General features: G+C 49.8%; 2 protein-coding genes across 2 annotated transcripts in view; one reads left to right on the forward strand and one right to left on the reverse strand.

Annotated features, from left to right (window-relative positions):
- Positions 1 to 859, forward strand: part of LOC103779900 (guanine nucleotide exchange factor for Rab-3A-like) — a gene marked incomplete at its 5' end in the record, with an annotated part of 4,017 nt that extends 3,158 nt beyond the window's left edge. Inside the window, 2 exons of the mRNA XM_008947545.1 lie at positions 382 to 448; positions 777 to 859. Coding sequence (XP_008945793.1) covers positions 382 to 448; positions 777 to 859 — 150 coding nt within the window. The remainder of the gene's footprint in view (positions 1 to 381; positions 449 to 776) is intronic.
- A 16,338-nt stretch (positions 860 to 17,197) lies between these two features.
- Positions 17,198 to 23,548, reverse strand: part of LOC103779901 (fatty acid desaturase 2-like) — a gene marked incomplete at its 5' end in the record, with an annotated part of 16,596 nt that continues 10,245 nt past the window's right edge. The window contains 6 exons of the mRNA XM_008947546.1: positions 17,198 to 17,448; positions 18,961 to 19,086; positions 20,057 to 20,136; positions 21,363 to 21,459; positions 22,704 to 22,801; positions 22,978 to 23,054. Of these exons, the coding sequence (XP_008945794.1) occupies positions 17,397 to 17,448; positions 18,961 to 19,086; positions 20,057 to 20,136; positions 21,363 to 21,459; positions 22,704 to 22,801; positions 22,978 to 23,054 (530 nt within the window). The remainder of the gene's footprint in view (positions 17,449 to 18,960; positions 19,087 to 20,056; positions 20,137 to 21,362; positions 21,460 to 22,703; positions 22,802 to 22,977; positions 23,055 to 23,548) is intronic.

Raw genomic sequence — 23,548 nt, forward strand, 5'->3', positions numbered from 1 at the left:
GCTCCGTTGCCCTTCGCTGCCCACGCTCCAGCCCCTCAGGGTCTTTCTTATCCTGTGATGCCCAAAACTGCCCCCAGGATTGGAGGTTCAGCCTCCCCAGTGCCCAGCCCAGGGGGACAATCCTGCCCTGCTCCTGCTGGCCACAGCAGTGCTGACCCAAGCCAGGATGAGTGTCTATCTTGAGATGGGGCTGCAGACACCCAGAATTTTGGTGTTTTGGGTTTTTTTTAAGATTTATTTCATTATTATTATTTTTTAACCAGCTTTCTCCCCATCTGGTGGTTTGTGGTGGCATTTCTCAGGTGTTGAGCAGGGAGCCCGAGGCTCCTGGCAGGCTGAGGAGTCCCATAGGTGACTCCTCCTCCTTCTCTCTCCCCTCAGATCACTGCAGTGTGCAACTTCTTCACCTACATCCGCTACATCCAGCAGGGCTTGGTGAGGCAGGATGGTAAGAGGGGGGGGCAGCTGCCTGGGGTGGCACCCACCTTCTGTGGGACACTGGGGGGAGTTGAGGCCGCACCCAGGACCACCTTGGGGTACTCCCTGTGTCTCTGGAGAACAGCTAAATGGCAGAAGAGAGGCGTGAGCAGGAGGAGTAGATGCACCCATTCCTTGCTCCTCAGCTTGGTGGGACCTTTCCCCTGGGGTGGAGCTGGCAGGAGGTGACCTGATGGGCTTGTCCTGCTGGTCTCTGCCCCCCTCACTTTGGGGATGAGCTTTGGGGGGGTGTGTGTGTTGGGTTTTCTCTTCCCCCACCCCCTTTTCTTGCTTTGCAGTGGAGCTGATGTTCTGGGAGGTCACCCGGCTCCGGAGGGAGATGTCTCTGGCCAAACTTGGCTTTTATCCCAGTGAGATGTAAGCAGAGGGCTGAGCATGAAGGAAACTGCTCCTCTAGGAGCCTCCAGTGCCTCTGCTGCAGTGGGCAACTCCCTCCCCACCCTCCCTCTGCCCCAAGCTGATCCAGGAGCAAGAAGCACAAGTTCTACCTTCAGCTGTCCCACCTCTCCACCTGGCACTGGGACACAGCTGCCAAAGTGCCCCCTGGGAGCTGGGCTGGCCCTGGCTGCTTTGGGGTGGCCACCTCCAGACTGGCCTGGGTGGAGTCTCCTATATTCAGTGGATAAACATGTTTTTTAACCATTTTTTTAATCTATGCAGTCTGCTTGGGCATAGTCTGAGGCCAGCCCCGTGCCAGGCAGGAGTCCTGGACCTTCCCTTCCTAAGCAAGCCTCTGAGGACAGATGCTGGCTGTCTGTCCATCTCATCCTTTGGGGTGGAGGGTGCTGTTCCCAGCCACACATCCAGGTCCACCCAGTCACCCTACAGAGAGCCATGAACAACAGCCTGTGCCCTGGGATTCCCTCCCTCCTTCTGAAGGAGCCTGCAAGAGAAGCTCGCTGCCAGCTGGGGCACAAGGAGGGGCTCAGGTTCTGGATTTTAGCCTGCAGTTTGGGCATCCAGGCTGGGGGAACAGCCAGAGCTCTGCAGCTGAGGCCTCCAGCAGAAGCCAAGGAGATGCCAGAACTCCCAGCTGGGCTGCTGGTGGTGCAGGGACTTTCCTCCTGGTCTAGAGACTCTGCTGCAGTTCTCCCAGAAGGGTGTGGACCATGGCAGGTGGTGCCCTGTGATAGACCTTGGTGCAGAAGCTCCTCCTGGTGCTCTTGGAGACAAACCTCACCCCCAGACAGATGCCTCTGAGCTGCTTTTGGGGTAGCTTTGGGCAGCACTGGCCCCACTCTTCAGATAGAACCCCTGGTCCCAGGCTGGGTTCTTTGTCTCCAGGAGGAGCACCTCGAAGCTGGGCAGTCTTGAGGTGCTGAGATTTCTTTCCTGGTGTCACATCAGACCTAGAGATGCACGTCCACTGGGAAAAGCAGCTTCTCCTGGGCTGCCACCCCCTGTGAGGAGGTCTGAAGGTCTGAGACATCTTTGTGTGCACGTGTGAGGGACGTGGCCACGGTTCCTGGTGCCTCAGAAGGTGCTGGGAAGGTCCCCAAAGCTGTTGGGAAGCAGCAGCCTTGCTGAAGCTTGAGCTCTGGCCCAGGTTTGTCTGTACAGAACTGTGTTAAAGCCATGACAGTGTTTTGTAGCCAACTGAGCCTTTTATTCAGTGACTGTGGAATCAGCTCAGCCACCACCCACCTTGGAGGTTCCATCTCACGTGGGGTTTCTGCACTCTTTGACTCCATGTCACCCTGTCCCTCTGCCCTCGTCCTGACTCCCATCTCAACAGCATGGTGCCCAGGACCAGATCACCATCCTCAGCTCCATGGAGCTTCATCCTCTCCTGGGAGATGCTACAAGTAGGAACTGTGGAAGAAGATCAACTGGGCTGCCCTGGGTTTGTCCATTTTGCCTCCAAACGTGGAGAAAAGCTTGGAAAAAAAAAAAGTGTATGTTGGGGTAAGATCTCCCTGGGTGTCTGCCTCTCCTTGGGTGGTGTCTGCAGACTTGTGGCAATTGGACATCAGCCTCTCAAGAGGAGAAGATGGAAATGGCTCTTCCCCAGCTGCAGATCTCAGCTCTCTCTGCCTTGCAGAGCTGGGAATGAGCTGATCTCTCTCTGCAGGAGATGTTCTGGTTTGGAGGATCCCCCCCAGTCCCGTGTCCCTTTGTAAAGCACTTTGAGATGAACTGGAGCAGTGCATTGTGTGAGGTTGTCTCCACTTCAAGCAGGACAGATTGTGAAGTCAGATGAAGTCACTCCATTCACAGCGGGATGGTTGCACCCTGCTCTTGAATAAAGGCAAATAAACCTTTGCTATTAACCTCTTGAAGGGTCTGGTTGCAGTTCTGGGGTGGGGTGGGTTGGGGCTGGGGTGCTGTCTGCTTCTCCTGCCCCTGTGTGCCCCAGGGGATTTGGGGGGGTTGATGTTTGTCTTCATCAGTTGGCCCCTCCTGTCTCTGGCTGCTCCCCAGCTTCAGGTGGTCACCAGGGGACCAAGTGTTCTGGGAGCAAGCAGAGTTTTTCCACAGGTATTTCTTGAGAAGGCTCCTGCTGAGCTCTTCCAGCTCAGCTGAGGTTGACTCCACTTTTACTTTTACTTTTTTTGGATGAGTTGTGTTGGTTGTCCCAAAGGTTGGGTCATTCAAGGGTCTTCCTTCCTCCTCCCAGGGCTGAGCAGGCTCCTGCTGTTCTAACAGCAGCTGGAGGTGGAACTGGTGGGAACCTTTCAGAAGCCATGACCAGTGGGCTGTAGAGTGAATTGCTTCTCTTCTCTAGAGACTGTTGGATCATGGATTCTTCTCTGGCAACTCTGCTCTTGCTTACGTGGGGGCCCAGAGCTTTGGATGCAAAGGCAGGAGCTGGCCAATGTCAGAAGTCCTGCTGTGCAGGTAATTCCCCAAGCTTGGCTTGAGAAGGGCAGATCCACCTCCTGCAGAGCTTTTCTTGTCCTTCATGGACGAAGGAGGGGTTCCCCTGTCCCTAGCCCAGCTCTCCATGCCACACCAAGATGCCAGCTGGTCGTGGCTGTGCCCTGCAGCAGCTCCCAGACTCCTCAGGTTGGCAAGTTGGGTCGCTCTGGCTTCCATAAAATCATTTTTCTCTCCTCCTGTATTTAGCTGTGGACACTGGCATGGAAGATCTCTTGTCATCATCTCATGGTGATGGCAGTGGAGGGAAGGAACATCACCAGGACCTTCTCCATGCTGTGAGAAGCAGATAGCAATGATGCTCACCAAAGATCCTTTCCTAAAATGATGGTGCCCTTTCCCAAAGGGTGTTGCCATAAAGCTGGGGACAGACTTTTGAGCAGGGCCTGGTGGGACAGGATAAGGGGGGATGGTTTGAAGCTCAAAGAGGGAGCTTGAGACTGGAGAGAAGGGAGAAATGTTGGATGCTGAGGGGGGTGAGCCCCTGGCCCAGGCTGCCCAGAGAGGTGGTCGCTGCCCCATCCCTGGCACCATCCCAGGGGAGGTTGGATGGAGCTCTGAGCACCCTGCTCTAGCTGGGGATGTCCCTGCTCCCTGCAGGGGGCTGGACTGGTTGACATTGAAAGGCCTCTTCCCACCCAAACCAGTCTGTGATTCCATGATTTTATAGGATAAGTCATCTGGGCATGGAGAAGGAGACCCAGTGGTGCTCCCAGCACAGGAGCAGAGCTGGTGGTGAAGGTCCACCCTGCTTGTGCCCCCCCTGCCAGTGCTGGAGTGGAGGGGAACAAACTCCTCTGGGCTCCTGCGGCGTCTGGAGTGAAAAATAACACACGGACCTTGGCTCTTCGGCAGGGAGAGGAGCATCTATCTCCTCCTGCAGAGCCTGGGTCTGCCCCGTGCAGCATGGCCAGGCAGCCACAAGAGGGCACGGGCAGACCAGGCTGGCACCGTCCTCCCCACCCTGCCAGAGTGGAGCAGCTCCAGGATCCTGATGCTCCAGGATCCTGATGCTCCAGGATCCTGATGCTCCAGGATCCTGCCTCCCTTCTTCTCCTGCCCCTGAAGGCATCACACCGGCCTGACCTGTCTTCTGCTGCCTCTTCTGAGGTGTGTTCCTGCAGCCCCCCTCCACTGCTGGTGGTGGAGATGGGAGTTGGATGGGGGCTGCTCTCCTTGGGCAACGGGGAGGGCTGTGAGGTGGGAAGGGAAGGTTTGGGTTTCTTGAAGGGATTCTTGGTCAGTCCTGAGGAGCTGAGGATGGCCAGGTGAGAAGCACTGAGGATGGCCAGGTGAGAAGCACTGAGGATGGCCAGGTGAGAGGCTGGGAGGGGTTTGCTCTGTCTGGGTCTCTGGGTGTAACGTCCTCCCTGGAGTCAGTTGGGATTGCTGGTCAGAAACTCTCCTGTGGCTGGGAGCTGAACCATGAAGCTGGCCCCTGAGCTTCTGGGGTCTCAGAAGACACCAGCCCTGCCCCTGTCCCCCTCTTCCTCCAAAATTCCCTCTTAGAAATAATCCGTGGCCCAGTTCCCAGACCCCTTCCACGTCCCTTGAACAGAGGCTCTGGGTCCTCCTGTACCTGCTGCTGCACGAGCAGCCTTTCCCCTTGTGCCCATCACCCCACAACGTGGGGCCTGTCACTTCTGTGTCACATCTGGAGCTCTGTGTCCACCCATCAGCCTTTGTGCAGCCCCCTCCTTGCATTCCCATGCTCTGCAGGCAGCAAAGCTTGGAGGTGTGACCTCGAGCTCTTCTTGGAGCAGGACAAGCAGGAGCTGACTGCCTGTTTCCTCTGGAGAGGCAACTATCTGTAGGAGCAGAGAAGGGTGTGCTGAGAAGGATGGTGACCCTCAGTCATCCCTGTGACGACTCATGCAGAGAGGCCTGGCCAACTTCTCCTGGAATCACAGAATGCTTTGGGCTGGAGACCTTTTAAGAGTCACCTCATTCAACCCCACTGATGACATTTTCTAGTGGCACTATATAGATGCCCCAGGACAAATGGACTCATAGCTGGCTAGTGCATCCATTGTGCCACCAGCATCTTCACCAGCATCTTCATCAGCAGCTTCTGCTGTTTGTTAGTGGATGTTGGGGGCCCACCACTAAGGACAACTTCTCTCTAGAGCTCTAGTAGGAGGGATGAGGGATGGGGGAGCATTTGGGAATGTGTTCGTGGCTGGGGAGATTGAGGCTCTGCTGGTCTGGAAAGAGGGATTTAACCTGGACTGTGAAGTGGCTGGAGTTTGGAAGAGACAAGGGAGATTTCGTGTCCCTGATGGAGGCTGGTGTTGTGCACAACGAGGTGCTCACAGGTCCTTTGATGGGAATACAGGTTTAAGTGCAGAATTTAGGAGACTTTGAATGACAAGGGAGAAACCAGGATAAAGATTGGGTTGCTCCTGGAAAACCCCTGGCTCTGCTGGTCCTGTCCTTCACCCTCCTTTCAAGATTGCCCAAGGTTTGCACGGGGCTGTGAATCTCTTTGCACAGTTGGTCGGGCTGTGGCCACGTGCACAGAGAGATGTATGCTTCCAGGAATCACCCCATGGAAGGTGGAGGTTTATTGGTGTGCTTCATGTGCAGACAAGAAGAAAGTTCTCCTTTCTTCTTGTCTAAGCAGAGGGCCTCAAAAAAAGTCAACTCTTTCCAAGCTTTCATGATGACTAGTGACCTCCGTTTACCAGGAGCCTAGGAACCCCGGGAGGGTTCCTGCAGAGCAGGCAGAACCCCACCAGCCAGGGGGAAATTCCACTTCTTTTGGACATTTTGGGAAGCGTGACCCTGCCAGGAAGGAGTCAAAGTCCTGGCAGAGCTCTCCAGTGTTCACGTGGCACTGCAGGTCGGGGCTGGTCAGCCCTGGCAAGGCAATGTCTCCCTTCAGAGGAGCAGGTCCTGTGGTGCTGCAGGTGCTGGAGGCAAAGAGGTCGATTTTCCTATTTGTCATGTCAATATTCTCCTGTTTGTGCAGGGCTTATCGGGCTGAGCTGAGAGGTTGCCTTTAACCAGCCTGTTAAGGCAGGTGGACTTTGTGCTGCTTTGCATAACGTTGGCAAGGTTGCCAGAAGCCCAAACAGGCCCCCAGGGGGGTAATTTCCCTTTGCAAGAGATAAATGGGATAGCAAGATGCCTTCTGGCTCTGTGGTTGTAACAATTGGGGTGTTGTTGAGCAGGGAAATGGAATCAGGGAGTCATTTAGGTGGGAAAACACCTTTAAGGTCATCGAGTCCACTGCCAATTCCACCATCAAACCGTGTCCCTCAGCACCACATCTCCATGGCCTTCAAGTCCCTTCAAGGATGGGGACTCCAGCACTGCCCTGGGCAACCTGGGCCAGAACTTGATGACCATGCCTGGTGCTGGGGTTAGGTCAAGCTGAAGGCTGAAACGTGCCTTGGTCTGCTTCGTGGTGAGGCCATGTGGGAAGGGCTTGGGGCACAGAGAGGTCCCTTGCAGAAGGGCTGATGTGTGCCATGGGGAACTGCAGCAGAGCTCCTGCACCACAGAGCTTGGCTAAAGGGCAAAGGATCTTCAGCCTCCTCTTCTCAGCAGGTGTCCAAAGAGACCAACCCCTCCCTCAGTGTATTTGTGGGTCCCTCCATCACAGGGGGTCTGGAGGAACAGGGAAAGCTTTAAACAGGGCATTTAGTGGGTGGCATCAGGAGAAGGAATGTGGAAGGAGATGAAATTGGAGAGCAGCAGCAAGACTGAGCAGCAGATACCCTTGGAGAGGAGCTTCCAGTGGTGCTCACGTGGACACACGGAACCTTGAGAGCTTTTTAACTCCCTGTGCAGTACCAGAGACTTCATCCCTATTTCATATTTATGCTTCCACTCGAGTGCTGGGACTGCAGGTGTTCCTCCAGCAGACGTAGGCATGGGATTGGCTCAAGGGCAGCTCTCTGCCCTTAATTCCCCTGGGTCATTGTGCTAATTCTGCTCGGTTAATCACCTTAGGGTCAGTTGAAGAGGCCTCATGCCAATGGACACGTCTGGCAGTCAGGACTGAAAGCCACGTTTGTTCTGGGGCTGGAAGAGGTGACTTGTCCCTTGCCTTTGACCTTCCCCTGTGTGAGGTCACCTGCTGGATGCCAGCTGACAAAACTGATAAGGAATGGAGCACAAATCCAACTTTCAGTTAAACTGGTGACAGTGCAGTGAGCTTGACATGGTTCAGTGGGAGTTGGAGAGGTGTCTCATGGTCCCACGAGTGCTTTTGGGTAGATGAGGTGTTGGGGTCACCCAAAAAGCCTGACAGCCAGCTCTAGCTTGTATGAAGCCTAAAGACTCTTCACTAAAACACTAACAGAGAGGACATAAGGATGAAATCTTGTTCATCTTGCACTGAAATGATTTGTGTGTGAAGAATTCATGTCTAACCACCTGCTCAGGTTGTCTTTCCAGCCTCCCATTCATCTGACCAGACCCTTAGAGAATCATAGAATCATTCTGGTTGGAAGAGGACTCCAAGAGCATCAAGTCTAACCCAGCACTGCCAGGTCCCCACCTGGGTGGTGAAGATTTGGGAGTTTCTCTGCAGTTCATAGACCTCCAAATATTTTGCCTGGGTCCATGACTGAGTTGATGGGGCAGAACTTGCCTCCTTCTCAGCAGATGGCTCTTCCATTTCACACACAACGGAGATCTCCCGTGATGCTGATTTTAAAAGCCTGGCTTTGCACGTGCCAAATGCACAAGCACCTTAAACCCCCTTCCTGCAGCACAAGCACAACCCTCCTCTGACTTGCCCTCGCTGTCTTGGCAATGAGAGAGGCTTCCTGAAGCAGCTACACTTCAAAAAATGTCCACTGAGACCTTGAAAATGGTCCCTGTCTGTTGAGAAGTGGTTGCAGAGACGCTGCAGAAAGGAGATTGCTTTTTAATCTCTACCCCCTGATTCGTGTCTGATTCATTTGCACATCCCAGGGTAGACTGCTGGGACATCTCTTTTTGGTTATGGATTTCCAGTTCTGCAGACAGAGATGTTTATAGAGTCATGGGGTGGTTTGGATTGGAAGGGACCTTCATCCAGTTCCTGACTTGCCCAACATGAGAGACAATTTCCTGCTGCAATGTTCAAGCCTGGACCTTTTGTTCGTGGGCAGATTGTTGATTTTCTGCAGGGATGTGGATAAGAGTCATGGTGCTGGAATGCTGGGGTGGCATTAAAGTCATCCTGCCGAGGCCTTGCCCTCCAGTCCTGTTGGATTGCATCTCAGTTACATTCCTTTACCAAATCAGATGTTTAATTTTAGCATTTTGGGAGCTTCAGCATGATGGGGAGGCAAGAATGAGCAAGGTCTGGAACTGGTATTGGCAGCAGCACCTTTAGTTATCTCCACATGTTGTTTCCATCCCCTTGGGTGATGGTGATGAGTAGAGTTTGCTGCCTAGGTCCATTGGGGTCATGAGTATGGCCTAAAGGCCCGTTGACTTGCAAAGGGAGAACATTCCAACTTGTAGTGATTGATCTGGAGCTGTTCATAGGACCAGGCAGAAGGAGGAACTGGCTCCAGCTGAAAAGCCAACAGCACCTTCTGCGGATTCAGAACCCAAATTTTCAGGTTTTATCAGGTATCTCTAAGCAAGGGTTGTTATTTTTTTTAGATATAGTTTTTCTGGGCTAATTCTCATGGTCATTTCATCCATCTAATTGCTCTGCTAAGCAAGTTTTTGTGCTCTCAGCTTACACTTTGACACCTCCATGAGCAGTGACTCCCAAAATCACTTCCAGATCTCTTCACCAGAGGTTCTTTCCTGATCCAGGATGTTGTTTGGCACGGAGGGGACCTGAAAAAAAACTTTCTGAAGCTGCTGTATAGACTTCTGGTAGGAAGGGCAGTGAAACAGCACAGACAAGGGCTGACATGAAACCTGTGAAGACTCCCACTGAAGTAGATGGATTTGGGCTGCACCCAAAGCCTGACAGGGATTCTTTATAATTAGACCCGTGCACGTGGGCTCTGGTTTTGTGTTAGTCATAATGAAAATAAAGGGGATAAACCACAGAAGAGAAAGTGCAGTGTGGTTCCTCTGTTTTGTAGAAAGCAGGTCATTGCCTCACCCAACAGAGGAACCGCAGATTGGCGCTCGAGATAATGGAATTAAATTAATCAGACAAATAGAGCAGCCACACCCATGGCAGCCAGGGTGGGTGGAATCACAAGCAATTACTGTCATTAATCTTCTCCTTGTCATATCCAGATTCAGCACCTGGCCAACAAGCTGCACAGTTGGCTAGTTGTGCTAAGAAGGATGCTTCAGGCAAGGGTGGGGCTTCCATGTGAGGATCCTTCTCATTGGTCTCTTTCAGAGAACCACAGGATGGTTTGGGTGGGAAGGGACCTTTCAAGGTCATCCAGTCCATCCCCCCTGCAGGGAGCAGGGACAGCCCCAGCTAGAGCAGGGTGCTCAGAGCTCCATCCAACCTCCCCTGGAATGGTTCCAGGGATGGGGCAGTGACCACCTCTCTGGGCAGCCTGGGCCAGGGGCTCACCACACTCAGTGTAAAAAAATCATTCTTCTCTCTAGTCTAAATCTCCCTCTTTAAGTTTCAAACCACCCCCCCCCTCCCTTGTCCTATTGCAACAGGCCCTGCTGAAAGATTCCTCTCCTCTCAGTTCTGCAAAATGCTCCTCAGATGTCTTTCCCTGGCTGAGCTCCTGGCTTAGGGGGTGACCCCATCCAGCTGAATCACTTGGCTTCCTGTGGTGCCTGGGGATTATTGTAGTGCTTCTAAAAACACACACTTGCAGTAGAAAGTGATTTCAGTTAAACCACTGACGTGTCTGAGGATCGTGGAGGAGCTCGAGGTCTCCCTGAATCTTGATTCAGACCTTGGTATGGTGGAGTGGTGGAATGTTGGGGCTGCTGGAAGTGGTGTGGACAGGAAAACCCTCTTGGGTTAAACAGATCCATCCCAGCAGGGCGTTCAGGTTGCCATGTGGGGGAATGATTCACATGCTGGAATTTTGGATTATTCCCTTAATGCTGTTGATAATCTGGTTTTCAAATAACTGATGATTCTCTGTCTGGAAATGTGAATGAAATATTTGCTTTTCAAGAGGCAAACTTCACCCATGCCCTGCTCACCCTGTTCTGGGGGAGCTGGAGAGAGCCAGGAGAGAGGACAGTATGAGCAGGACTCACTAGGGAAATGTTTATGATATTTGAGGAATTAAAGCAGATTTTTCTAAGTTGTCCAATAAAATATGTGCTGGAGCCCCAACACAAACGCTGAACTGAAACCTGAGTTTCTTCAGAGGCTGAGCTTAGAACAGGTTGGGAGGGATCTTGAAGATCCTCTAGTTCCAACCTCCTTGCCATGGGCAGGGACATCTCCCACTAGAGCTGCACAAGGCCCCATCCAAACTGTTCTGAACACCTCCAGTGGTGGAGCATCCACAGCTTCCCTGGACAACTTGGGCCAGGGTCTCACCACCCTCAGAGGGAAGATCTTCATTCTAATTTCTAATCTCAATGTCCCCTCTCCCAGTTTGAAGCCGTTCCCCCTCACCCTGTTACTACAAGCCCTCCTGAAAGTGCCTCCCCACCTTTCTTGTAGCCACCAACTTGTTATTGACTTCTCTGAAGACACTTTGAAAAACCTCCTGTTGCAAGGAGGGAACTATGTGGCTTCTTTATCCATCTTGCTCATCAGGAATCTCTATTTTTTTAGGCCCTTAAGGAGTTTAAAATAGAAGTGATGAGCTCAATGCCTGGTATGAATATTTAAGAGAAGAATTTTAGGTGTGGTTTGTGTTGATTTCACACCTTAGATTCCTTGCCGTCCACAGAACCAATTTCAAGCCAGGGAGGAGATTGAAAAGGTCTCATTTAAACCAGACCATGGGAAGTTTAGTGGGTGGGAGTTGTGGTTGGAGTGTGGGCATCTAAATCCAGGCTGGGAACCCAAGGACCATCAAGAACTTGTTCCCCTTCAAGCTGTGTTGCATGGGGGTGCTCAGAGGTTCGAGCCATGTCATATTGGGGAGCTTGGAGGTATGAGGCATGATGGGTTGGGGTGCTCAGAGGTTCAAGTCATCTTGTGTTGACATTCTCAGAGGTTCAAGTCATGACATGTTTGGGTGCTCAGAGGTTCCAGCCATGGTGGGTTGGAATGCTCAGAGGTTCAAGTCTTGTTGTGTTGACATGCTCAGAGGTTCAAGATGTTATGTTGGGGTGCTCAAAGGTTCAAGTCAGGTTGTGTTGGGGTGCTCAGAGGTTCAACCATGTTGTGTTGGGAAGTTCTGGGAATACTTGTGCCTTCCCAGAGAAGAAAGCTGGGTGATAGATCAATTTGGGACTGTTCATTTCTGTGTAAGAGCCCTCCACATTTGTACTAGGGGGATGTGTTCATTCTAGAATCAAAAAAAGTCCTAATAATGGGGCAACGTAGGGTCATTTTCTCTCTTTTGAGTTTGATGACCTCAGAGTGCTTTCTCTGCAGACTGAGTTGACCTGTGAAGCAATGAATGTGTACTCTGGAAAACTGTAGTATTGATTTGAGGTGTAGATAACTGCAGATTGGCCTTCTCCAACCACCACTTTGTCACCTGACCTAGGACAGCCTATGTGCCTCCTACTCAGCCTCTGTCCACCATCGTGTGCTCCTCCAGCTGGTGATAAGGTTCAAATGGGTTTATTTGCAAGAATTAACAGGCACCCAGTCCTGTTAAAGCCTCTGGGCTGACCTCAAGCCCAATTCTGGGGTTGACCTCAAGCCCAATTCTGGGGTTGACCTCAAGCCCAGTTCTGGTGTTGACCTCAAGCCCATTGAAGCATTAGCTCAAGTTGTCCAGTAGAAAAGCCACTGCAAGCTGTTCACCATACCTCTGGATGAGCCATGAATGGGCAAAAAAATGAGTTTTGGGCAAACTGTAAGAAGCTTCTACAGAAGTTTTCACATTTTTGTTCTCAGTTGCCTCCCCAAATGGCTGGGAGATTGATTCTGAATGGCTGGGCAAATGTTTTTAGGGAAAGAAAAAAAAGATCTCCTTTTCTTTGGTGCTTATTCCCAAAACATAGAAGTATTTTCACTGATTCCACCCTGTGAGTGGAAAAAGGACTTTCCACAATCAGTAACTCTATAAAAAAAAACATGAAAAACAGGAGAAGCCACAATCAGCAAATCTGATCCTAAATTTCTAGAGTTTGCTTCCAGTGTTCTTGGTCTGATTTTGATTCTTTGTTTTGGATTGGTTCTTGATTTTGAACTGATAAGATCAGCACTTAGAAGACCGAAATTCAGTTTTGAATCACTCTTGATGTCAAATCCTACCCTGACCTTTTAACACCTCTGAATTTGAACACATCTTCTTGATCTCAGGGCCATAGCTGGATGGTGACATTCACACCCTAGAAATGTCCTAGCTGGCTTAGTTGGCTTCTCCATCCTACCTCCTCTTGGGTTTGTATTGCAGGTGGTGTTCTCTGAAGAAACAGATTCTCTGAGCCTTGCAGGGACTCTGGATGTGACTGGGAAAAACACACGAGGCACTTTTATGGTCAACAAATAGTTATGATTTTATTGAGCAGTAGAATACACAAGAAAAAAAACTCTTCTTTTTGAGTTACTGGAATATTTTAAGAATGGAACAATCAGGAGCTGTCCCTTGAGGAATGTGGGTTTGATGTTTTAACAGCTCATTTGAAGTGTTAGGGGTTTGTTAGGAAGGCTTCCTTAGGAGAGCACCTAAAAGAGGCCATGGCTAGGGCATGGCATCTTGTTACAGCAAAAAAAAAAGGACATCTTTGCCCTAATGAACACCTAAAATCCAGCCAGTGTGATCAGCCCCTGCAGCAACAAGTGATGAGGCCTGGAGACAAGTCCTGATGAGGCTCTGCTGCTGCTCTGAGCCTCCCCAGCCCTCTTTCAGTAAGAAGCTGGAATCTTAAGACTCCTCAAATCCATGTTGAAAGGAAAAAATGTCAATGCAAATCCCCTAATTCCCATGGTGCTGGAAACTTGGGGCTAGATTCCATCTCAGCTCACAAAGCTGGCACAGACCCACGGCCTTCAGTGGAGGTCAGTTTTGTTGCTGAAGGTCTTGGCTACAGCTTTAACCTACTTCAGCTGAGGGCAGGAGAGGCTCGTGCTCTGAAAAGGGCACTCTGGATGTCCCCCCTGGACTGTCCCTGCCCTCAGAGCTGGGGGGAGGACGAGCTCACTGCAAGATCCAGCTCGACACGAGCTGTCCAGTGACGTTCTCAGCCTCTGCTGGCTCCTTTCTTGCCTCGTGTCTCCAGCACAAGCTGGTGCCCAGGAGATACAAGTGATGAACAGAGAATATTCCTGTTTCACCTGATTTCAAGTGGCTTTTTCTTCCTTCTCTCCAACCCCTTGGTGTTTTTCCTCCCACTCTCATGCATCACTCCCCAGCCTGTTCCCTTCCCACATCTCTCCCATCCCTACTCTGTGCCCATCTCTCCCCTGCCCAGGGGCTCCTCTTGCCTTTGCAGCAGTTGATGTCTTTCTCTGCCAACTCTCTTGCCCCACTGTGATCCTCCAGCTTCTACCCCAGCCCCTGCTAAGAAGGGACTGAAGAGCAGCAGAGCTGCTCCCTTCCTGCCTGTTGTTTCATCATCTGCCCTGAAACCAACCCTGTGTTTCCAGCTCGTGGCCCCTCTCCGTTGCCAGGCGCTCGTGGTTGAGCTGGGTTAAATAAACCCTGGCAGGCTCCCAGCATGTTTTACAGGTTATTTTTCTGTGGGTTTGTGTCTCATTACAGTGCCACCCAATGACCTTTATCAAGAGAGAAAGCATAGGAGGTTTCATCTCATTATTTTCAGGGAAATGAGTTAGTTCCAGTCCTCAGGAAGCTGGGAAAAAAACCTGCTGAGATTTCTCTGTTTGAAGAATTTGATTGTAACCTGCAAAGGGCCCCTGGTCTGTGATCAAGAGCTGCCCAGGTTGGAGGCAAAGCCAAGCAAGGTCACGTGAACTTTCTATCCACCTCAGTCTGCAGTTTCACTGAAGCTTTCTGGAACAGCTCCTGTAAACCTGATCACACTTTGGTGCTGCTTTAAATCCTAACCAAGCAGATTGCTCCAGACCTCCAGGGATCTGTCTGAGCCACTCCAGCTGAAGGATGGACAACTGACACATCAAGGCACGTCTGAAGCTGCTTAAATTCCAAGATAGAGGGCTGGGATTTTTTGGAAGGAGGGGAGGAAACTAGATAAGCCAGTGTCTGTAAAATTACTCAGCACCTCACATCTTCACCACAAGAACCTTTTGCACGAGTACAATGGATAAGAAAAATACACAGCTAGTTACAAAGAGCTGGTGACTTGTTCTTTGCAGAAGAGCCCTTTCTCTCCTGCAATAGCAAAGACAAGGCAATGACACTTAGAAATCAGTTCTGACTATAACATTGCACACTTTTTATTTCTGAGTTTGAGCCACTGAACATTTTTTTTCACGAATAGGGAATTTTTTTTTGAGCATCTGAAAGAAGCAAGTAGCTGGGGAAGAGTTGATGTCAAGGTCTCTCCTGTCACCCTCTTTCTTCCCTTTGGTATCTTGTGCTAAGTAAGGGGAAAAAAAACCTGCCCATTTGCCTAAGAGCTGGGTTTTTTTCTTCTGCAGATTGTTTCAAGTTCTTTCAGCCATCAGCAGTAGTAGCTGCTGTCTCCTGGGCACTGTTAGGCCAGGCTGTTGTGCTGGCAGTACTTTGGCTTTTTAGCAGCAAACCCAGTCCTTCCTGTAGGCTGGTTGGTGGTGAACCAGGACTATTTATCTAGGCTGAGCTACCAGTTTCCTGCAGTTCCTCAAGGTGTCAAAAAGCCAAGTTTCCCAAGAAGAAAAGTAAGAGAGAGAGAGAAGAGGGGACAGCTCTAAGGAGGAAGTTCTGTGCTGAGAAAATATTTGCTCTGGAAAAAAAAAGGACTGGAGGGGTGAAAAAATATGAACTGTCAGAAGAAGAGATGGATGTTTAAAAGATTGCACTGCTGCTGTGTGCTCGGGGGCATCCCTGCTGGAGCAGAGGCAGTGAGATACATTCAAGGAGTCAGAAAGAGATGCAGGTACTAAGGCAGTGTTAGCCCCAATCCCAGGCTAGCTCCTTCCTACCTGTCTGGGAAATGACAGCATCCAGAAGGACATTCTGGTTTATGCTAGGAGAAATCAACTCTAAAATTTGCTCCAAGTCTGAGTACCAGACACCCCAGAGACAGTTTTTCCTCCTAACCATCCCTGGTGATGTTCAGGTATTGCCAGCTTAGGGGTGGGCAAGAGCACCAGAATAAGCTCTTTACAAACCTTAAGTTATGAGCTCAAGTTGCAGTCCTGCCTATGAATTTCTCATCTGGAAGATATCTCAAGATATCTCATCCTTTTCTCCAAGGACATGGGGAATCCATTTATGTTTGGAAGTGGCTGGCCACAGTCCTGGAGTTGTCTCTGGTCATGAAGCACCTTGCTGGTTTGGTGGGACTCAGCCTTCAAGGACTGGATAGAGAAGATCCAGTTTCAGAGCTGAGAAAAGCCAGCCAAGTCCTTGCCTAACAACAGGAGTAGCTCTGTTGGGTGTTCTGAGTGAGCTGTTGGAACTGGAGGCTGCTTTTCAAACCGTGGACCTCTCTCAGAAATGAAAGGGTTTGTCTCTTCTGTTGTGTTACAACTGAATCTCAAGCCCTTGATTGATCTGGGATCAGGTTGCCTGTTAGAGAAGCAGCTGGAAGCTGTTCAACCCTGCCTCCTGATAAGCCATGAACAGATTTTGGTCCTCAGGTGTTGGGCAGAAGATAGAGTCTTAGACAACTTGTACGTGGGTTCTCCAGAAGGTTTGATGCCACCAGCACAGCCTGGTCAGTTCTGTTTTCAGCTGCCTTCCTGAAAAGGGCTGTGAGGGCCAGGTTGGGTGGTTGGGCAGCTCCTCCTTTTGCAGGGACAACTCCTTTCCTTTGCTGATTGTTCCCAGGAGAAGGGGAAAGGGTGCCAGTGCTCCTGGCCTCTGCCCAGCAGGCTCAGGCTTGGTTTGTGCCAGGCCTGTGCAGGCAGGCAGGACCCTGGGTTTCTGCAGCACACTGCCCAACCACTCTGCTGAGAAGACTGTTTGTGGTTACACTGGGGCACTCAGAGGCAAGTCGTTTTGCTTATGTAATTTATTTGGGGGTTTATGTAATTTACTGACAACCACAATGCTGTGCCAGACCTGTTGCTCATCAAAGAGAAAAGAGACCCTCTCCTAAAGGAGACTTTTTGCTCTCTAAGCCCAAAGATCTTCCCCAGACCCCTGGAAATAGGGGCTGGTCAGAAAAAAATACACCTATATTAACCCCACCGAGAGGTGGTGAGATGTTAGTTGTGCAGGATCAGTATCACAGCTTTTACTAAAGTGATGCTATGATTAGAGGAAGAAAGGAGGGAGGGGAAGGGGGGAGCCCAAGGCAGCAGGGCTCCAGGCAGGGCTGGAAGCCCCACCATGGGTCAGCAGCTGCTGGGGCCCATGGGTGTGGTTCCTGCAAGAAGGGCTGATGGGCATCACAGCCCCCCGAGCTCCTGGTGGTGATGGGCAACATGGATAATGTTATTTTTTTCCTTGATAATGACCTGGAAGTCTGTGCTGAGCTCCTGTCTGACACAAACATGGGAAAGAGAGAAGAGAAATAAGCTGAGTGGGGTGTCCTTATGTTCCAGATGTTTGCTGAAGCCTAACAACACTTAAGAGTCTGTGAATCTGGGTAGAATTAGAAGGGATCTTGTGAAAAGAAGGTCAAGGTTGGATATTAATGCCCCTTTTTTAAAAACTCCTCTCCATCCTCTCCCAAGCTCCTGTTTTGTGTGACACTGGCCTCGCTTTTCAGCTTCTGAAGTCCAATTTCAATCTGCCTGGATTAAACAGGTTGCCTGAGCCCACACCACTAACAGTGGACAAGACAGGAATCTCCCCTCCAACTGTGCCCATAGATACAGACTGAAATCTGAGAGTAAAAGACACGTGTGTGATTTTTTTCCCCCCCCTGGGTACCCTCCCCATCCCTCCCAGTCACTCACACCTCCCCATTCAGATTCATGTTCACTTATGGAGGTAAGCATCCAGCCACAGATCTCCAGATTTCTTTAGGGACCTGTGGAAAGAAAATGAAGAGATGTTTCTTTGGCATGTGAGTCTTCCTTCTGTCTTTTTTTTTGTATCCCCTACAGGGAAGCTTGTTGGTGAATTTGAACAGGAACCCTTTAGGACACTGAAGTCTTTCCCAGTATAGCAGATACAGCAAGAGCCAGAGTGAGGAGGAACTTCACCTCCTGCCCACTGTGTTACCTGTAGTCCTCTGGCCCTGAATGAAGAGCAGAGCAGAACCACCTGGACTCATCACATTGGACCTCTGAAGGTGTTTCCCCATTTCCCCCAGGAATTCTTCTGTAGAATTTCCCATTTTCAGCAGCTCCACAAATATTAGGTGACAGATCCGAGCTGGTTTGGGCCCCAAATCCTCTGACAAAGAGTCAGGAGGCTGGAAATGTAGCTTTAAATAGTTTATATTTTAAATAGTTTATATAAATGTAGCTTTTAATAGCTGATCCTTCTATTGGGAGGGCAAATAATGGCTGGGATGGTCTCTGAGAAGCTGTGCAGGGAGATGGGCTCTGTATGGTGGGGTGCTGAGCATCAGCTCCCTGGGTCTCAGCATTGCAATGTATCTCCCTGTGCTTTAAAGGGGACTAAAAGAGGCTCTGAAACAGTTTTCAGCCCTTCTGCATGTTGGGACCAATCTGCTTTAACTTGCATCAGCTTAGAATGGTTTGTGAGTGGAGATCCATGGGCTGTAGAATACTTTCTCAAGTTCCCTGTCATGAATTATTCCTTTTGGAGTAACTGAGATGGAAATGTTAGCCCAGAGTCTGCCTGACAAGGACTATTAGGCTGGGCTTCAACTGTGCCTGTAGGGAATAGCCTTTTGCTGCTGGCAGGGCTCAGATGGGCACCAGCACGGGCTGTAACCTGACTCAGCCCCCTTTGATTCATCTCAGTTTGCAGCCTGGAGACACGCTGCCAGCTCCTGAAAGCAAGAATCAGCAGCTGTCAGGAGAGCATTAAAAAGGTATTATAAAAAAAAAGTCCCTAGAACCTCTCTAGACAGTTGTTTCTTCCACTATGATGTAGGGAAGGAGTTTCCCATCTGTTGTCACCTGCCACCTGGCATTAGAGTCAGTGGAGCTGCTGTTGGTCAACATTGCCCCTGGTGTTCCTTGGACTGTGATATGAAGATTTTTAACCTAGTGACCCCAGGTTACAACATATCAATGGGGTATTTCAGAAGGGTCTAGAGTGTCCTGGATTTTTCATGGAACAATGAATTGCAAGTTGTAGGTGAGACTAGAAGGACCTAAAGTAAAAGAGGGGAGATTCAGGCTAGACATAAGGGAGGCATTTACATTGAGATAGTGAGCCCCTGGCCCAGGTTGCCCACACAGGTGGTCACTGCCCCATCCCTGGAAATATTCCAGGTCAGATTGGCCAGGAGCTCTGAGCACCCTGCTCTAGCTGCAGATGTCCCTGCTCCCTGCAGGGATGGTGGTTTAGATGACCCTGAAAGGTCCCTTCCCACCCAAACCAGCCTGTGATCCTATGCCCTTACCCAACGATGTCTACGAATGCTTTTCCAAGAGGCTTCTCTTCATACTGGACTCCATACTTGGCACATAAGGACTTCACCAAAGGTTTCACCTTCCAGAAATTGTGCCGTGGCATTGTTGGGAACAGACTTGAATAGAGAAAGAGAAAACAAACCTGAACAAACTCAAGAGACCAACCTCAAGGGATGAGCATCTGTCTGCCTCCTCCTAAGGGCTAATTATTGATGCCTTCTCCTCAAGCTGTATAAGCAAATAAAAAAAAGAGAGACTTGCTTTACAGTCCTCTCTTTCAAGAAGGCTTGTGAAGACTGAATGAATTGATTCTCCTGCCACTCTGCCATGCCTCAAAACAAAGCTGTGCTCAAGCAAGACAATGAAAGTCAGTTCATGAAAGAGAGGACACTACAAGTGCAGCATGAGGGAAGCAGGAGTGAGGAGACAGCCTCAGTCTGCTGAGATGGCTGCCCATTGCCTTTGGCCAACACTCATTGTTCCTTGTCAAGCTGAATTCTCTGTGACCCCTTTTCCCCACCTCTGGAAGCTCATGAAACAGAGAAGCAGGTAAGGAAGAATTTGGGATCACCTTGCCCTGTGCTGTTCAATGGAGATTTCCTAAGCTGACTCTCAAACTAGACAGCTTCCCCCCAAAAACTGTCCCTCTGAGATGTGTTAACACTGGAAACAGCCTGTCCATGAGGCCCTGGTCTGAATATCTCTCCTGGAACCTGGTAGCCAGCAGTGCCACAAAGCTGTCACACACTAGACAACACCAAAGAGCTTTGGGGGAGAGGAAATTTCTGAAAGACATACTCAAGTTCAAGTAATTAGCTTAGGATTGGAGACCACAGCCTTTGTAATTGGTAGATATGTACCACTGACTCCTAATTAAACCCCAAACTAGAACTGTAGGAGTGAAAGCTGAAGTATTTGGTAGCAAGAAAGATGCCATGCCTGTAGTAGAAGCAGCCTGTGACTCCAAATAGTAAGGGACTCTCTTTCCTTGGCATACAGTAGTGCTCCCAAGATCCTGCCTCATCCCACAAGTGTGCAAACTGTCCCAACCTGGTCATGGCCAAGTGATTCTGGGTCCATACTCACTGGTGTTCAATTTGAAAATTCAGGTGCCCGGTGAACCAGTCGTTGAAAAAGGACTGCTGGATATTGCAGGTGGCTGCCATCTGTGGGGGCAAGAAAGGAGCTGGGAAGGTTAGTGAAGACTCACCCTAAAATCAAAACGAAGCTCCCCTGGCCTGTGCCATGGGCTGAGATGTGTTAAAAAAGGTTAACCAAGGTGGAAAAGGAGGGAGGAAAAGGCATGGACCTAGAAAGCCCACGCACCCCATCCCATCTGGTTAGCACCCAGCTGGCCTTCAGTGCAAGGTCTGAATATTCTGGAAGTATTTCTCAGCTACTCTTGCAACTGATGGCTGTACAATTAGGTAGACTTCCCTAAAAGCCTCTTAAGCTGTGATTTTGACATAGTAACCCTAGGAGATGTACTCTCCTCATGCAGGCAAGATGCATCCTAAAACCACCTCAGTACCCAGGATACTTATCTCCCTCTGTCCTATACCCATTTTCTCTCCCCTCTTCCCATCTCTCTTTCTCTCTCTTATAATCCCCCTCCCAAAATCTCCCTCAACCTCTCTCTGTCCACAGATTGCAGTTGCATAAAGTGCTTAAGCAAAAGCTGAAGGTGAACATCTAAACTCTTGTGACTTCAGGGAATCTAGTCACTTATTTTCTGTGCTTTAATGCTCTTAGTACAAGGGAGGGAAACTGTCAGGCTTTGAAAGCTCACCCTCAAGGCCCCATTAACAACTACAAGTACTAATTATATTAATTAGCACACAAGATGATTTCTTCTCTCAGCTCAGTTATACCCAATTCATATGACCAGTGTCACAGTTGCTCTCATCATCCTCTAGGTCTGAACAGGACTTTGGACCCCTGTAAGTCAGAGGTTTCCTTTCAGCAGGGTGGATTTATCTAGCCAGGCATTAAAATGATGTAGAAAGCAGCTGGTTTCCCTTTCAATCCTTATTGCTGAAATATAAACTTTAGAAATATATTGAACATTGAAGCCCCTCTTTCCATTCACCAGGGTTCTTCTGTTTGCTCCTATGCACCCAAACACCCCCCACAGGGAAGCCAAATCGTGTTTCTTGAGCCTGAGACTGCCTCAGATCTGAAGGAACCTTTTGATTATCAAATTAATTACAGAAGTTTGGATTGCCATGTCTTGACTCAGTATTTCTGGCTCTGGGGAGATCTTTATGGGAGGGGAGGCATGGACAGACCATATACTAGTACCCTGGGGACAGCAGTAACCCCTCTGCTCTTTGGGTGAATTTCTAAGCCATTTTGGGGTGATTCAGGGGTATTCTTTTCCCCTCCCAGTTACCTGAGAGCTAAGCCAGTCTCTGTGCTTCTCACTATCAATTTCCATTGGAATGTGATTCATCTGGGTGACCCACACAAACCAGTGACTCTCCAGAAACCTTCAAAAACAAAGAGGCAGAAAGCAGGACAATTTATAGTGCAGCTTGGGGTACGAGGTCACCAGAGTGGGGCTTCCAGGGAGCAGCAGGAGATGCAACCTGGAGGTTGCAGTTTACTGAGGTGATGAAGTAAATCCTTCTCTTTCTATAGAAACCAGAGAGAATCATTTCTGTGATGAATTTCTCTTCCCTGTAACCTACAGAACTTCTGGGACTATCACAGTTAAGAGCAGGACATCCCCTTGGGCTACCCCTCTCCTTCTTCCTCAGACAGGGACTGATCTCTCATGCTACTTTTGTCTTTTGCTAAATAATCTCCAAGCTGAGAGCAAGGTGTCTGTTGACAAGGTAGTTGTCCAGAAGCATCCTTGTTCTAGTCTTTAGGATTGTTTTCTGAAAGAGCAGATGGTGTGAATTTGCAATTTCACTTTTCTACTTGCCCTTTTATCTTAATCAAGATATGGAAGATTTGGAAATAACGGGTTGGTTCTCCTAAGTTTTTTCAGCTTGATTTCAGACCAAAAAGGTTGAGCAAGTGCTTACTCAAACCTTCTGAATTTCCTCTTTTCCTTAGGTCTGAAGTGTTTTGAAATGATGAAAAGTGAAGCCATGAACACTGAGTTTTGTGGAGGCAAAAATCCTAACATGGTGAAGGGTTCTGTACATCTGTTATTTCCTTTTACTCAGAAAAAGGAAGTTATTTTAGAAAATGGTTTTCACTGTGGTGAAATGTTTTCCTAAAACTAATGCTGACTGTGGGACTTAAAGTTATCCTTTGATACCAGCCAATGTACAGGCCATGGAATCTTCCACACTAGGAGAAGTGGTGAGCAGTTCACTTACAGGGAAGCGTGTAGAGTGCTCAGGAGGGCTCAGGAATTACCAGGTGGCCTGAGGCACTCTGGAAAGGTCCAGCCTTGACCAAAGTGGGAAAAAAATGCATAAATATATTGGGATGGGGTAGTGTGTGAGACCAGGGAATGAGGGAAGAAAGGAGAATCCTGGCTGGACCATCACAGGGGCTGGGGAAGATGCAGGCAGGTGAAGATGCTGAGCACCAGCCCCAGCTCTGCTGCAGGGAGGCAGAGCTGGGAGATGATAAGAGGGAAGTGAAGCAGTGTGAATAGCCAAGATAACACACAGGGAGGTTAAACAGGGAAGGCCTGTGGGGCACAGCAGAGCGGAGACAGCTCATCTGGCACCGGAGGGAGGGGAGAGCAGCAGGGATGCCCTTTGTCTCCTACCTGACAAAAGTGAGGAGAAACAGGGATCCCAGAAGGCCATAGAATGGGATATATGTGATGAAGTAGCGTATGTAGTAGCTGATGGCCCAGGCCAGGTCCTAGGGGAAGAGAGAAGACATCAGGCATCACCTTCCCTCTCACAGAGCGTGTCCTCGCTGGCGGCGATGGGGACATCACAGTGTGATCCCTGCCCACTGCCCACCCTCCCTACTCCAGTGTGGTTCCCTAGGAGCCAGCCAGACCCCAAAAAAGATGGAGGGAATGTTTCACTCACCGCCCAGAACCTGCGCCTGATCATGGTGGAGATGATTTGGATTTGGAAATACACAGGGATGAGCAGAGGTGGGAAGACTGCAAAGCAAAGGGAAAGGTTTTGGCATCAGAGGGGTGGAAAGGTGACACGGGTCAGCCAGAGGTTCAGGACTGGTTCTAGGGAAAGCCTGCCTAGCAGTGGTGAGGTGCTGGTGGTGGGTTGTGGTTGCCTTTCTGTGAAGAAAGGAGGTTCTGCTTCATCTTGACTTAGCAAGATGACTTCTCAAGACTTGTTCATCTTGATTTATCAAAGAGAATGGACTGGCAACATGCCTTTTTTCCATGAAGGAAAAAAAATCCATGGAGCCTCTTAGTGGAGGTCGTTTCCCAGTCTTGGTTTTTGTCTTGCTTTACATGAGCATGCTGGCAATGTGTAAGATGCTTGGATATCCCTGAGAACTGATTTTGGGACCTGCCCAGGGGGTGGTGGTCATGGAGAAGGGAAGGCTGAGCTGACACTTAGGGAGTTAACACAGCAGGGGCTGGAAAGGTCAACTGAAATTCAGGGAAAGGGGACGAGCGTGGGGCAGGAC

The sequence above is a fragment of the Merops nubicus genome, unplaced genomic scaffold (genome assembly GCF_000691845.1).
Source record: "Merops nubicus isolate BGI_N331 unplaced genomic scaffold, ASM69184v1 scaffold2979, whole genome shotgun sequence".
NCBI lineage: Eukaryota > Metazoa > Chordata > Aves > Coraciiformes > Meropidae > Merops > Merops nubicus.